Source organism: Oncorhynchus gorbuscha, linkage group LG17 (assembly GCF_021184085.1).
Source record: "Oncorhynchus gorbuscha isolate QuinsamMale2020 ecotype Even-year linkage group LG17, OgorEven_v1.0, whole genome shotgun sequence".
Taxonomy (NCBI): Eukaryota; Metazoa; Chordata; class Actinopteri; order Salmoniformes; family Salmonidae; genus Oncorhynchus; species Oncorhynchus gorbuscha.
The window spans coordinates 14,544,760-14,559,275 of NC_060189.1; the positions used below are offsets into that span (position 1 = coordinate 14,544,760).

At 51.2% G+C, this 14,516-nt stretch overlaps 1 protein-coding gene across 1 annotated transcript in view; it reads left to right on the forward strand.

Moving 5' to 3' along the window:
• The window catches only part of kif26ba (kinesin family member 26Ba), a 247,243-nt gene that overhangs the window by 219,782 nt on the left and 12,945 nt on the right, over positions 1-14,516 (forward strand). The window contains exons 13-17 of the mRNA XM_046307708.1: positions 34-935; positions 1,142-1,274; positions 1,460-1,721; positions 1,889-4,432; positions 13,257-13,456. Of these exons, the coding sequence (XP_046163664.1) occupies positions 34-935; positions 1,142-1,274; positions 1,460-1,721; positions 1,889-4,432; positions 13,257-13,456 (4,041 nt within the window). The remainder of the gene's footprint in view (positions 1-33; positions 936-1,141; positions 1,275-1,459; positions 1,722-1,888; positions 4,433-13,256; positions 13,457-14,516) is intronic.

Below are 14,516 nucleotides of genomic sequence, written 5' to 3' on the forward strand. Positions count from 1 at the left end.
TCATCCATTTTCACATCCCCCTCTCTCTTTCAGCAATACACGTCCAGTTCGTCAGGGGGTGAGAGTTCGTGTGAGGAGGGGCGTATGCGTCGCCCCACTCACCTGAGACCGTTCCACTCCCGTAGCTCTGCAGACTCAGACCTGCCCCTGCTGCACCTCTCCAGCGACCCAGACAACTACTCCAGCAGCGAGCAGTCCTGTGACACTGTCATCTATGTGGGTCCCAATGGGGGTGCCATCTCAGACCGCGAGCTGACCGACAATGAGGGCCCGCCAGAGTTCGTCCCCGTCATCCCTGTTTTGCCGACTACGCCACCTCTGCGGCAGCAGCAGACAGTACTCCCCCAGGCTCAGCTTGTCCCTACACAGACACACACCCAGCCCACTACTGAGCCCCTCAACGCCCCCAACCAGCCCCTGCTCCCCCTCCTCCAGCCCCCATTCCCTCTCCTCCAGCCCCCACTCCCCCTCCTCCAGCCCCCATTCCCTCTCCTCCAGCCCCCATTCCCTCTCCTTCAGCCCCTGGGTCATCCCCTGCCCCCTGTGCCAGAGGAAGGGGCTGAGTGCCTGAAGTGCAACACCTTCGCTGAGCTGCAGGAGCGTCTGGAGTGTATCGACGGGAGCGAGGAGGTGGCAAAGTTCCCCTTCGAGGAGGTGCCTGCTAACAGGGGGGCTAAACCCGACACCCTGGTTCCCCCAGGGTATGAGATGGAGCATAAAGGAGGGGTGGTGGAGGAGGTAGAGCCCCTCAGGAGGATGTCCAACGACCAGCAGCTCCAGGAGATCAGGGAGGTGGTGGAGGAGGCAGAACTGGCCCAGACCATGATAGAGAGTCTGAGCCTGACCGGCAGCTGCAGTGTGACGGGAAGCAGTGGAGCAGGACATACCAACACCAACCCTCTACAGAGGGCCAAGAGTGCCAGCCTCCATGACAGGTAAGACATGTTTATTTGTTTGGATCCCCATTAGCTGGTACACTGCAAAGGCTTCTCTCTGGGATCCACACGAAACACAACACAAAACCTACATTACATTGTATAATTTTATCAACTGATTTATAATTTGTATGTATCTTGAAGTTATGTTTGCTCTTAATATCTTCCATTTTTTTTATTTCTATTCCTTTTTATTTGATTGACAGTCGTGAGTCTCTGAGCGCGGACAGTAGCAGTGATGGTAAGCCCCGCCCCCTGGGCTCTCCTCGGTTGGGCATCGCATCTCTTACCAAGACCTCTGACTACCGACCTCCCTCCTCACCCTCACAGCGCTGCAAGGTACACTATCTGGCTTTGACACATCCTCTACTGTCTTTGGTTGTATTTATACAATTATTGTGTGGAGTTTTAACACTGACCTCATAAAATGCATTTCCATGAAAATGTACTGCATCACCGTGAAGCATATTTGGGTCATTGAAAAGAGCTACATAATCCAACATGTGATCATGATTATTATCCAGGTCTACACCCAGAAGGGTGTGATGCCGGGAACGCCCCCTTTGTCCTGCCAGAGTCTGTCTACTGCAGACAGCCTGGCTGCAGACAGTGTGAGGTCCTCTACAGAGTCCCTGCTGCAGCCGGTGTCCCTGTCCAGAACCTCCCCCGCGGGGATGAGTCCCCGGGACCTCAAACGAACCAACTCCTCGTCTGCTAGCCTGGGGTCGGCTGAGACACTGTGTGATGAGAATGTTCCTCAGATTCCTCTGGATGGACGCAGGGATAGTAAAGTCGTACTCTTCATTCTGTTACTGTGACTGATACAATAGATTTATGAAGAAGGTTTTCACATATGATACTGGTTTCCTTACATTTTCTCTCTTTTTCCCTGCTGTCCTTTCCTTGTCTGTTCCCCCTCTTTCTTCTTCCCATCTCTCGACTACCTCCCATAGCCCGGGCTCCAGCCCCCAACCCTAGCTCTCTGGGAGAAGACGATCTGGGGTTTACACTGGGGTGTAAGGAGGGCCTGGAGGTCCGGGGCCTGCTGGAGGGTGGCGGCCGTCCCACCAGCATCATTAGCTTCAGCAGCGACTGTTCCGTCACTGCACTGGACTCGGGGTCCCGCCCTATCTCCATCAACAGCAGCATCAGTGAGGACCTGGAGCACTATGGAATCAACACTACTGTCGTTGCTACGACCACCAGGGTGATCCCCATAACAACCGCCTCCATCGCCGGAGTGATCGCCATGGCGGAGGTCAACATGGCAAAGCTTTGTGTGGAAGGAGAGGCGATGGCGGCGGTGCCTAGCCGACGGTCATCCATCTCATCGTGGCTAAGTGACCTGAGTGTTGTTAGCGACGGAGATCAGTCTCTGCACAGCTTCAGCCAGTCCCATGGACATGGGGAGGCTCTGGCCGAACCAGACCCCACACAGGTCCCTCTCTGTGGGGAAAAGGAGCAGGACGAGGCGTCCCTGGGTTATGGAGGAAGGAAGACTCCTGAGAGTGAAGTAGCATTGTCTGGAGATGTAAAAGGGAGGGAGACTAAAGAGAGGCTGAAGAGACTTCCCCCCTTCGTGGGTAAGACCACCATCTCCCTCTCTGACATGCAGACCCTGGGGGCCTCCAGCAACTTCCTCCCCTTCAAGACCAACATTACAGTCCACCCCTGTGTGGCCGTCAAACCCATGGTCATACTCTCCTCCCTTACCAAGACTCACCTGCTGCCCAAGGACCCAGCCAAGACTGCCTCAGCCCTGGTCCTGGCCTCCATGTCCAGCGAGCTCAGCTCCGATGACCCCTGGATGAAGAGAGACAGGGTGGACGTGAGGCCCAAGGAGCTGGTGTGTGAGGTGAAGCCAGAGAAGTGGGTAGTGGATCCACCAGTCAAGACAGACCCAGCTAAGAGCAGCCAGGCCTGGCCCCAGGGTGACAGGGCCAGCAGGGTGGACAGTGGCTACGGAGGGGACCGTCACAGCACCAGCAGTGGGGAGGCCATCTCCTCTCCAGACTCCTGTAAGAGGGTAGTGGACGGCTCTGAGATGGTGCTGGTCAGTTCTGGGGAGTGTCTGGTGACTCCTGTCTACTCTGCCGACATTCTGCGCACCGCCAGTCTGCCCCGTGGCTGGCACCGGCTCAACCGCCACGACGGCCTGGATGAGGACCCACTGCGCTACGACGCTAACGGAGGAGGGGGGGAGTACCGAGGTCTGGGGGTCACCTCCTCCACCCCCTGTAGTCCCAGGGCAACCCTGGACCGAAGGGGGTATTCCGGGAAACATGGCCTGTTTTCCCGCCAGAAAGGTATACCACCGCTGCCACCAGTACGTAAGTCCAGTCTGGACCAGAAGAACAGGGCAGAAGGCCCCCTCAGCCCCATGCACGCAGCCAGCCATGGCCTCTCCTTCTTGAGGAGTACCCCGGAGGACCTGGGCGTGCCTGGTGGAGGGAAACACAAGGGGTGCAATGTGGAGAGCAGCAGGTTATTCAGTGCTAAACTAGAGCAACTGGCTAACAGAACCAACTCTCTGGGTCAGTCCCATGGAGGTCACAGCTCTCATGGCCCCCACTACGACTGCCTCTCTTTGGAGAGGGGGGAGGCCCTCAGCTCCTTGGGCTGGAAGGTGTCAGGGGGAAGGGGGGACTGCACCATGCCCCGTACCGGACGCAGCCGCACCCGTGGCGGCTCATTGTCATCCTCCTCCCCTAATGGGAACGGTTCCGGTAACAGCCCTGGCAGCGCTCCCCAGTCACCCAAGTCGAGCCAGTCCAAGATCTCAGCGGTCAGCAAGCTCCTGATGGCCAGCCCTAAGGCCCGCAGCCTGTCGGCCTCCAGCACCAAGAAACTCAGCTTCTCCACCAAGTCTCTGCCCCAGTCTGTCAACCGCAGCTCCAGTCTTCCTCCCAACGGAAAGCCCCAGGCCCAGGGTCAGACCATCCAGGGTCAGGGACAGAAGCAGGCACCCAGCTCTGGCTCCTGGTCCACCCAGTCTCTGAGTCGCAACCGAGGGGGAGACCTGGCCGCCAAGCTGCCTCTGAGAGCCGTCAACGGACGCATCTCCGAGCTGCTTCAGGGCAGCGGAGGCTCTCGATCCGCTGGTCACAACCGAGGAGGAGGCTCCGAGGCTGGGGAGGAGAGGGGCGCTGGAGGGGGTGGAGGTGGTGTCGGGGCACAGGGAGAGGAAGGACCCTTGGTAGTCCACACCCTCCCGTCTCCCTACAGTAAGATCACAGCGCCCAGGCAGCCGCATCGCTGCAGCAGTGGTCATGCCAGTGACAACAGTAGTGTTCTGAGTGGAGAGCTGCCCCCGGCCATGGGGAAGACGGCCCTGTTCTACCACAGCGGGGGCAGCAGTGGCTATGAGAGCATGTTGAGGGACAGCGAGGCCACAGGAAGCACGTCCTCTGCCCAGGACTCTCTGAGCGAACACAGCTCAGCCACCAGCAGCAGCCGCCGCAGCCTCAAGAACAACAAGAAGAAGAACAACAGCACAGGTCAGCTCCTTTAATACTGCTTCCCAGTTACAGTGGGGCAAAAAAGTATTTAGTCAGCCACCAATTGTGCAAGTTCTCCCACTTAAAAATATGAGAGAGGCCTGTAATTTTCATCATAGGTACACTTCAACTATGACAGACAAAATGAGGGGGAAAAAATCCAGAAAATCACATTGTAGGATTTTTTTGTGAATTTATTTGCAAATTATGGTGGAAAATACCTGTAACTTCTTCTTTAAGAGGCTCCTCTGTCCTCCACTCGTTACCTGTCACTGTATGTAAATGGATTTTTTTTTTAAATTGTACATACCAAAATTGTAAAAACCTGTTTTCGCTTTGTCATTATGGGGTGTTGTGTGTAAATAAATGTAATTCATTTTAGAATAAGGCTGTAATGTAACAAAATGTGGAAAAGGGGTCTGAATACTTTCTGAATGCACTGTAAATATGGGTACAAATGGATGACTCGTGGTGAGTCAGATCTGTCTGGGTGACCTTTCTATAACCTGGGAGACAGAGACAGAGACAGTCAGAACCTCTTACCCTGTGTGTGAATTCATAAAAAGTGTCTGCCAATGTCTATTTAAGTGTACATTCCAGCACAGTGGTCAGATAAGATGGACTAACAAAATGCACTCCCCTCTCTTTCTCTTTTCTCCTCTTGTCTACTCCTCTCTCTCCCCTCTCTTTCTCTGTTCTCCTCTTGTCTACTCCTCTCTCTCTCCCCTCTTTCTCTTTTCTCCTCTTGTCTACTCCTCTCTCTCCCCTCTCTTTCTCTTTTCTCCTCTTGTCTACTCCTCTCTCCCCTCTTTCTCTTTTCTCCTCTTGTCTACTCCTCTGTCCCCCTCTCTCTTTTCTCCTCTTGTCTACTCCTCTCTCTCCCCTCTCTTTCTCTGTTCTCCTCTTGTCTACTCCTCTCTCTCTCCTTTTTCTCTTTTCTCCTCTTGTCTACTCCTCTCTCTCCCCTCTTTCTCTGTTCTCCTCTTGTCTACTCCTCTCTCCCCCTCTCTCTTTTCTCCTCTTGTCTACTCCTCTCTCTCTCCCCTCTTTCTCTTTTCTCCTCTTGTCTACTCCTCTCTCTCCCCTCTCTTTCTCTTTTCTCCTCTTGTCTACTCCTCTCTCCCCTCTTTCTCTTTTCTCCTCTTGTCTACTCCTCTCTCTCTCTCCCCTCTCTCTTTTCTCCTCTTGTCTACTCCTCTCTCTCCCCTCTCTTTCTCTGTTCTCCTCTTGTCTACTCCTCTCTCTCCCTTTTTCTCTCTTTTCTCCTCTTGTCTACTCCTCTCTCTCCCCTCTTTCTCTGTTCTCCTCTTGTCTACTCCTCTCTCTCTCCCCCTCTTTCTTTTCTCCTCTTGTCTACTCCTCTCTCTCCCCTCTCTTTCTCTGTTCTCCTCTTGTCTACTCCTCTCTCTCTCCTTTTTCTCTTTTCTCCTTTGTCTACTCCTCTTGTCTACTCCTCTCTCCCCTCTCTTTCTCTTTTCTCCTCTTGTCTACTCCTCTCTCCCCCCTCTCTCTTTTCTCCTCTTGTCTACTCCTCTCTCCCCCTCTCTCTTTTCTCCTCTTGTCTACTCCTCTCTCTCTCCTTTTTCTCTTTTCTCTCTTGTCTTCTCTCTCCCTCTTTCTCTGTTCTCCTCTTGTCTACTCCTCTCTCCCCCTCTCTCTTTTCTCCTCTTGTCTACTCCTCTCTCTCTCCCCTCTTTCTCTTTTCTCCTCTTGTCTACTCCTCTCTCTCCCCTCTCTTTCTTTTTCTCCTCTTGTCTACTCCTCTCTCCCCTCTTTCTCTTTTCTCCTCTTGTCTCTCCTCTCTCCCCCTCTCTCTTTTCTCCTCTTGTCTCCCTCTCTCTCCCCTCTTTTCTCTGTTCTCCTCTTGTCTACTCCTCTCTCTCTCCTTTTTCTCTTTCTCCTCTTGTCTACTCCTCTCTCTCCCCTCTTTCTCTGTTCTCCTCTTGTCTACTCTCTCCCCCTCTCTCTTTTCTCCTCGTCTACTCATCTCTCTCTCCCCTCTTTCTCTTTTCTCTCTTGTCTACTCCACTCTCTCCCTCTCTTTCTCTTTTCTCCTCTTGTCTACTCCTCTCTCCCCTCTCTCTTTTCTCCTCTTGTCTACTCCTCTCTCCCCCTCTCTCTTTTCTCCTCTTGTCTACTCCTCTCTCTCTCCCCCTCTCTCTTTTCTCCTCTTGTCTACTCCTCTCTCTCCCCTCCTCTCTCTTTTCTCCTCTTGTCTACTCCTCTCTATCCCCTCTTTCTCTTTTCTCCTCTTGTCTACTCCTCTCTCTCCCCTCTTTCTCTTTTCTCCTCTTGTCTACTCCTCTCTCTCCCTCTCTTTCTCTGTTCTCCTCTTGTCTCCTCCTCTCTCTCCCCTCTTTCTCTGTTCTCCTCTTGTCTACTCCTCTCTATCCCCTCTCTTTCTCTTTTCTCCTCTTGTCTACTCCTCTCTCTCTCCCTCTTTCTCTTTCCTCCTCTTGTCTACTCCTCTCTCCCCTCTTTCTCTTTTCTCCTCTTGTCTACTCCTCTCTCTCCCCTCTTTCTCTTTCTCCTCTTGTCTACTCCTCTCTCTCCCTCTCTTTCTCTTTTCTCCTCTTGTCTACTCCTCTCTCTCTCCCCTCTTTCTCTTTTCTCCTCTTGTCTACTCCGCTCTCTCTCCCCTCTTTCTCTTTTCTCCTCTTGTCTACTCCTCTCTCTCCCCTCTTTCTCTTTTCTCCTCTTGTCTACTCCTCTCTCCCCCTCTCTCTTTTCTCCTCTTGTCTACTCCTCTCTCCCCCTCTCTCTTTTCTCCTCTTGTCTCTTTTCTCTCTTTTCTCTTTTCTCCTCTTGTCTACTCTCTCTCCCCTCTTTCTCTGTTCTCCTCTTGTCTCTCTTCTCCCCTCTCTCTTTTCTCCTCTTGTCTACTCCTCTCTCTCTCCCTCTTTCTCTTTTCTCCTCTTGTCTACTCCTCTCTCTCCCCTCTCTTTCTCTTTTCTCCTCTTGTCTACTCCTCTCTCCCCTCTTTCTCTTTTCTCCTCTTGTCTACTCCTCTCTCTCTCCCCCTCTCTCTTTTCTCCTCTTGTCTCTCCTCTCTCCCCTCTCTTTCTCTGTTCTCCTCTTGTCTACTCCCTCTCTCTCTCTTTTTCTCTTTTCTCCTTTGTCTACTCCTCTCTCTCCCCTCTTTCTCTTTCTCCTCTTGTCTACTCTCTCCCCCTCTCTCTTTTCTCCTCGTCTACTCATCTCTCTCTCCCCTCTTTCTCTTTTCTCTTCTTGTCTACTCCACTCTCTCCCCTCTCTTTCTCTTTTCTCCTCTTGTCTACTCCTCTCTCCCCCTCTCTCTTTTCTCCTCTTGTCTACTCCTCTCTCCCCCTCTCTCTTTTCTCCTCTTGTCTACTCCCTCTCTCTCCCCCTCTCTTTTTCTCCTCTTGTCTACTCCTCTCTCTCCCCTCCTCTCTCTTTTCTCCTCTTGTCTACTCCTCTCTCCCCTCTTTCTCTTTTCTCCTCTTGTCTACTCCTCTCTCTCCCCTCTTTCTCTTTTCTCCTCTTGTCTACTCCTCTCTCTCCCTCTCTTTCTCTGTTCTCCTCTTGTCTCCTCCTCTCTCTCCCCTCTTTCTCTGTTCTCCTCTTGTCTACTCCTCTCTATCCCCTCTCTTTCTCTTTTCTCCTCTTGTCTACTCCTCTCTCTCTCCCCTCTTTCTCTTTCCTCCTCTTGTCTACTCCGCTCTCTCCCCTCTTTCTCTTTTCTCCTCTTGTCTCTCTCTCTCTCTCCCCTCTTTCTCTTTTCTCCTCTTGTCTCTCCTCTCTCTCCCCTCTCTTTCTCTTTTCTCCTCTTGTCTACTCCTCTCTCTCTCCCCTCTTTCTCTTTTCTCCTCTTGTCTACTCCTCTCTCTCCCCTCTTTCTCTTTTCTCCTCTTGTCTACTCCTCTCTCTCCCCTCTTTCTTTTTCTCCTCTTGTCTCTCCTCTCTCTCCCCTCTCTTTCTCTGTTCTCCTCTTGTCTCCTCCTCTCTCTCCCCGCTTTCTCTTTTCTCCTCTTGTCTACTTCTCTCTATCCCCTCTCTTTCTCTTTTCTCCTCTTGTCTACTCCTCTCTCGCCCCCTCTCTCTTTTCTCCTCTTGTCTACTCCTCTCTCTCCCCTCTCTTTCTCTGTTCTCCTCTTGTCTCCTCCTCTCTCTCCCCGCTTTCTCTTTTCTCCTCTTGTCTACTCCACTCTATCCCCTCTCTTTCTCTTTTCTCCTCTTGTCTACTCCTCTCTCTCCCCTCTTTCTCTTTTCTCCTCTTGTCTACTCCTCTCTCTCCCCTCTTTCTCTCTTGTCTCCTTTCTCCCTCTTTCTCTCTCCTCTTGTCTACTCCTCTCTCTCCCCTCTCTTTCTCTTTCTCCTCTTGTCTACTCCTCTCTCTCCCCTCTTTCTCTTTCCTCCTCTTGTCTACTCCGCTCTCTCCCCTCTTTCTCTTTTCTCCTCTTGTCTACTCCTCTCTCTCCCCTCTCTTTCTCTTTTCTCCTCTTGTCTACTCCTCTCTCTCCCCTCTCTTTCTCTTTTCTCCTCTTGTCTACTCCTCTCTCTCTCCCCTCTTTCTCTTTTCTCCTCTTGTCTACTCCTCTCTCTCCCCTCTTTCTCTTTTCTCCTCTTGTCTACTCCTCTCTCTCCCTCTCTTTCTCTTTCTCTTTGTCTCTCCTCTTGTCTCTCTTTTATCCTCTTGTCTCTCTCTCCCCCTCTTTCTCTTTTCTCCTCTTGTCTACTCCTCTCTCTCTCCCTCCTCTTTCTCTTTCTCCTCTTGTCTCCTCCTCTCTCTCCCCCTCTTTCTCTTTTCTCCTCTTGTCTACTTTTCTCTATCCCCTCTATTTCTCTTTTCTCCTCTTGTCTACTCCTCTCTCGCCCCCTCTCTCTTTTCTCCTCTTGTCTACTCCTCTCTCTCCCCTCTCTTTCTCTGTTCTCCTCTTGTCTCCTCCTCTCTCTCCCCTCTTTCTCTTTTCTCCTCTTGTCTACTTCTCTCTCTCCCTCTCTCTTTCTCTTTTCTCCTCTTGTCTACTCCTCTCTCTCCCTCTTTCTCTTTTCTCCTCTTGTCTACTCCTCTCTCTCCTTCTTTTCTCTTTTCTCCTCTTGTCTACTCCTCTCTCTCCCCTCTTTTCTCTTTTCTCCTCTTGTCTACTCCTCTCTCCCCTCTTTCTCTTTTCTCCTCTTGTCTACTCCTCTCTCTCCCCTCTTTTCTCTTCTCCTCTTGTCTACTCCTCTCTCTCCCCTCTTTCTCTTTCTCCTCTTGTCTACTCCTCTCTCCCCCTCTTTCTCTTTCTCCTCTTGTCTACTCCTCTCTCTCTCCCCTCTTTCTCTTTTCTCCTCTTGTCTACTCCTCTCCCCTCTCCCTTTTCTCTTTCTCTCCTCTTGTCTACTCCTCTCTCTCTCTCCCCCCTCTCTCTTTTCTCCTCTTGTCTACTCCTCTCTCTCCCCTCTTCTGTTCTCCTCTTGTCTTCCTCTCTCTCCCCCCTCTTCTTTTCTCCTCTTGTCTACTCCTCTCTCTCCCCTCTTTCTTTTTCTCCTCTTGTCTACTCCTCTCTCTCTCTTTCTCTTTTCTCCTCTTGTCTACTCCTCTCTCTTCTCTTTTCTTTTCTCCTCTTGTCTACTCCTCTCTCTCCCCTCTTTCTCTTTTCTCCTCTTGTCTACTCCTCTCTCTCTCCCTCTTTCTCTTTTCTCCTCTTGTCTACTCCTCTCTCTCCCCTCTTTCTCTTTTCTCCTCTTGTCTACTCCTCTCTCTCCCCTCTTTCTCTTTTCTCCTCTTGTCTACTCCTCTCTCTCCCTCTTTCTCTTTTCTCCTCTTGTCTACTCCTCTCTCTCCCCTCTCTTTTTCTCTTTTCTCCTCTTGTCTACTCCTCTCTCTCCCCTCTTTCTCTTTTCTCCTCTTGTCTACTCCTCTCTCTCTCCCCTCTTTCTCTTTTCTCCTCTTGTCTACTCCTCTCTCTCCCCTCTTTCTCTTTTCTCCTCTTGTCTACTCCTCTCTCTCCCCTCTTTCTCTTTTCTCCTCTTGTCTACTCCTCTCTCTCCCCTCTCTCTTTTCTCCTCCTTCTCTCCTCTTTTCTCTTTCTCCTCTTGTCTACTCCTCTCTCTCTCCCCTCTTTCTCTTTTCTCCTCTTGTCTACTCCTCTCTCCCTCTTTCTCTTTTCTCTCCTTCTCTCTCTTCTCCTCTTTTCTCTTTTCTCCTCTTGTCTACTCCTCTCTCTCCCCTCTCTTTCTCTTTTCTCCTCTTGTCTACTCCTCTCTCTCTCCCCTCTTTCTCTTTTCTCCTCTTGTCTACTCCTCTCTCTCCCCTCTTTCTCTTTTCTCCTCTTGTCTACTCCTCTCTCTCTCTCTTTCTCTGTTCTCTTTGTCTCCTCCTCTCTCTCCCCACTTTCTCTTTATCCTCTTGTCTCTCCCCCCTCTCTTTCTCTTTTCTCCTCTTGTCTACTCTCTTCTCTCTCTTTTCTCCTCTTGTCTACTCTCTCTCCCTTTCTCTGTTCTCCTCTCTTTCTCTTTTCTCCTCTTGTCTACTCTCTCTCTCTCTCCTCCTCTTTCTCTTTTCTCCTCTTGTCTACTCCTCTCTCTCTCCCCTCTTTTCTCTTTCTCCTCTTGTCTACTCTCTCTCTCTCCCTCTCTTTCTCTTTTCCCCTCTCTCTTGTCTACTCCTCTCTCTCCCCTCTTTCTCTTTTCTCCTCTTGTCTACTCCTCTCTCTCCCTCTCTTTCTCTTTTCTCCTCTTGTCTACTCCTCTCTCCCCTTTTCTCTTTTCTCCTCTTGTCTACTCCTCTCTCCCCCTCTTTCTCTTTTCTCCTCTTGTCTACTCCTCTCTCTCCCCCTCTTTCTCTTTTCTCCTCTTGTCTACTCCTCTCTCTCTCTCCCCTCTTTCTCTTTTCTCTCCTCTTGTCTCCTCTTGTCTACTCCTCTCTCTCTCCCCTCTTTCTCTTTTCTCCTCTTGTCTACTCCTCTCTCTCCCCTCTCTCTTCTCCTCTTGTCTATTTTCTCTCTCTGTTCTCCTCTTGTCTACTCCTCTCTCTCTCTTTCTCTGTTCTCCTCTTGTCTCTCCTCTTCTCTCCCCTCTTTCTCTTTTCTCCTCTTGTCTACTCCTCTCTCTCCCTCTTTCTCTTTTCTCCTCTTGTCTACTCCTCTCTCTCCCCTCTTTCTCTTTTCTCCTCTTGTCTCTCCTCTCTCTCCCCCTCTCTTTTCTCCTCTTGTCTACTCCTCTCTCTCCCCTCTCTTTTTCTTTTCTCCTCTTGTCTCTTTCTCTTTTCTCTCTCTCTCCCCCTCTTTCTCTTTTCTCCTCTTGTCTACTCCTCTCTCTCCCCTCTTTCTCTTTCTCTTTTCTCCTCTCTCTCCCCTCTTTCTCTTTTCTCCTCTTGTCTACTCCTCTCTCTCCCCCTCTTTCTCTTTTCTCCTCTTGTCTACTCCACTCTCTCTCCCCTCCTCTTTCTCTTTTCTCCTCTTTTCTCCTCTTGTCTACTCCTCTCTCTCTTTTCTCTTTTCTCCTCTTGTCTTTCTCTTTTCTTTTCTCCTCTTGTCTACTCCTCTCTCTCCCCTCTCTTTCTCTTTTCTCCTCTTGTCTTCTCCTCTCTCTCCCCTCTCTTTCTCTTTTCTCCTCTTGTCTACTCCTCTCTCTCCCCTCTCTTTCTCTTTTCTCCTCTTGTCTACTCCTCTCTCTCCCCTCCTCTCTCCTTTCTCTTTTCTCCTCTTTTCTCCTCTTGTCTCTCTCTCTCTCCCCTCTCTTTCTCTTTTCTCCTCTTGTCTACTCCTCTCTCTCTCTCTTTTTCTCCTCTTTCTCTTTCTCCTCCCCTCTTTCTCTGTTCTCCTCTTGTCTACTCCTCTCTCTCCCCTCTTTCTCTTTTCTCCTCTTGTCTACTCCTCTCTCTCCCCTCTTTCTCTTTTCTCCTCTTGTCTACTCCACTTCTCCCCTCTTTCTCTTTTCTCCTCTTGTCTCTTCTCTCTCTCCCCTCTTTCTCTTTTCTCCTCTTGTCTACTCCTCTCTCTCTCCCCCTCTTTCTCTTTTCTCCTCTTGTCTACTTCTCTCTCTCCCCCTCTTTCTCTTTTCTCCTCTTGTCTACTCCACTCTCTCTCCCCCTCTTTCTATTTTCTCCTCTTGTCTACTCCTCTCTATCTCCCCTCTTTCTCTTTTCTCCTCTTGTCTCTCCTCTCTCTCTTCTTTCTCTTTTCTCCTCTTGTCTACTCCTCTCTCCCCTCTCTTTCTCTTTTCTCCTCTTGTCTACTCCTCTCTCTCCCCTCTCTTTCTCTTTTCTCCTCTTGTCTTCTCCTCTCTCTCCCTCTCTTTCTCTGTTCTCCTCTTGTCTCTCCTCTCTCTCCCCTCTCTTTCTCTTTTCTCCTCTTGTCTCTCCTCTCTCTCCCCTCTCTCTTTTCTCCTCCTGTCTACTCCTCTCTCTCCCCTCTCTTTCTCTTTTCTCCTCTTGTCTACTCCACTCTCTCTCCCCTCTCTTTCTCTTTTCTCCTCTTGTCTACTCCACTCTCTCCCCCTCTTTCTCTTTTCCCTCTTGTCTCTTTCTCTTTCTCTTTTCTCCTCTTGTCTACTTCTCTCTCCCCTCTCTTCTCTTTTCTCCTCTTGTCTACTTCTCTCTCTCCCTCTTTCTCTTTTCTCCTCTTGTCTACTCCTCTCTCTCCCTCTTTCTCTTTTCTCCTCTTGTCTCTCCTCTCTCTCCCCTCTCTTTCTCTTTTCTCCCTTGTCTGTGTGTGTGTGTGTTTGTCTTTTCTCCTCTTGTGTGTGTGTGTGTGTGTGTGTGTGTGTGTGTGTGTGTGTGTGTGTGTGTGTGTGTGTGTGTGTGTGTGTGTGTGTGTGTGTGTGTGTGTGTGTGTGTGTGTGTGTGTGTGTGTGTGTGTGTGTGTGTGTGTGTGTCCAGGTACCCAGCGTCGTCGTCTGATTTCCAGCCTGACCCCGGACTCGTCCTCTCCGGTCAGGAAGCCTGCCATCAGCCCAGGTGTACGCTGGGTAGACGGGCCGCTACGCCCCGCACCCAGGGGAACCACAGAACCCTTCGAAATAAAGGTCTACGAGATAGACGACGTGGAGCGCATGCAGAGGAGAGAGAGAGGCAACAAGGTGAGACAGAGAGAGATGGAGACAGAGAGAGATGGAGACAGAGAGAGATGGAGACAGAGAGAGATGGAGACAGAGAGAGATGGAGAAAGAGAGAGATGGAGACAGAGAGAGATGGAGAGAGATGGAGACAGAGAGAGATGGAGACAGAGAGAGATGGAGAGAGATGGAGACAGAGAGAGATGGAGACAGAGAGAGATGGAGACAGAGAGAGATGGAGACAGAGAGAGATGGAGACAGAGAGAGATGGAGAGAGATGGAGACAGAGAGAGACGGAGACAGAGAGAGACGGAGAGAGACGGAGACAGAGAGAGACGGAGACAGAGAGAGATGGAAACAGAGAGAGATGGAGAAAGAGAGAGATGGAGACAGAGAGAGATGGAGAGAGATGGAGACAGAGAGAGATGGAGAGAGATGGAGACAGAGAGAGACTGAGACAGAGAGAGACTGAGACAGAGAGAGACGGAGACAGAGAGAGACGGAGACAGAGAGAGACGGAGACAGACGGAGACGGAGAGAGACGGAGACGGAGAGAGACGGAGACAGAGAGACGGAGACAGAGAGAGACGGAGACAGAGAGAGACGGAGACAGAGAGAGACGGAGACAGAGAGAGACGGAGACAGAGAGAGACGGAGACAGAGAGAGACGGAGACAGAGAGAGACGGAGACAGAGAGAGACGGAGACAGAGAGAGACGGAGACAGAGAGAGACGGAGACAGAGAGAGACGGAGACAGATGGAGACGGAGACAGAGGGAGACGGAGAGAGACGGAGACGGAGAGAGACGGAGACGGAGAGAGACGGAGACGGAGAGAGACGGAGACGGAGAGAGACGGAGAGACGGAGAGAGACGGAGAGAGACGGAGACGGAGAGAGACGGAGACAGAGAGAGACGGAGACAGAGAGAGACGGAGACAGAGAGAGACGGAGACAGAGAGAGACGGAGACGGAGAGAGACAGAGAGAGACGGAGACGGAGAGAGACAGAGAGAGACGGAGAGAGACGGAGACGGAGAGAGACGGAGAGAGACGGAGACAGAGAGAGACGGAGACAGAGAGATGGA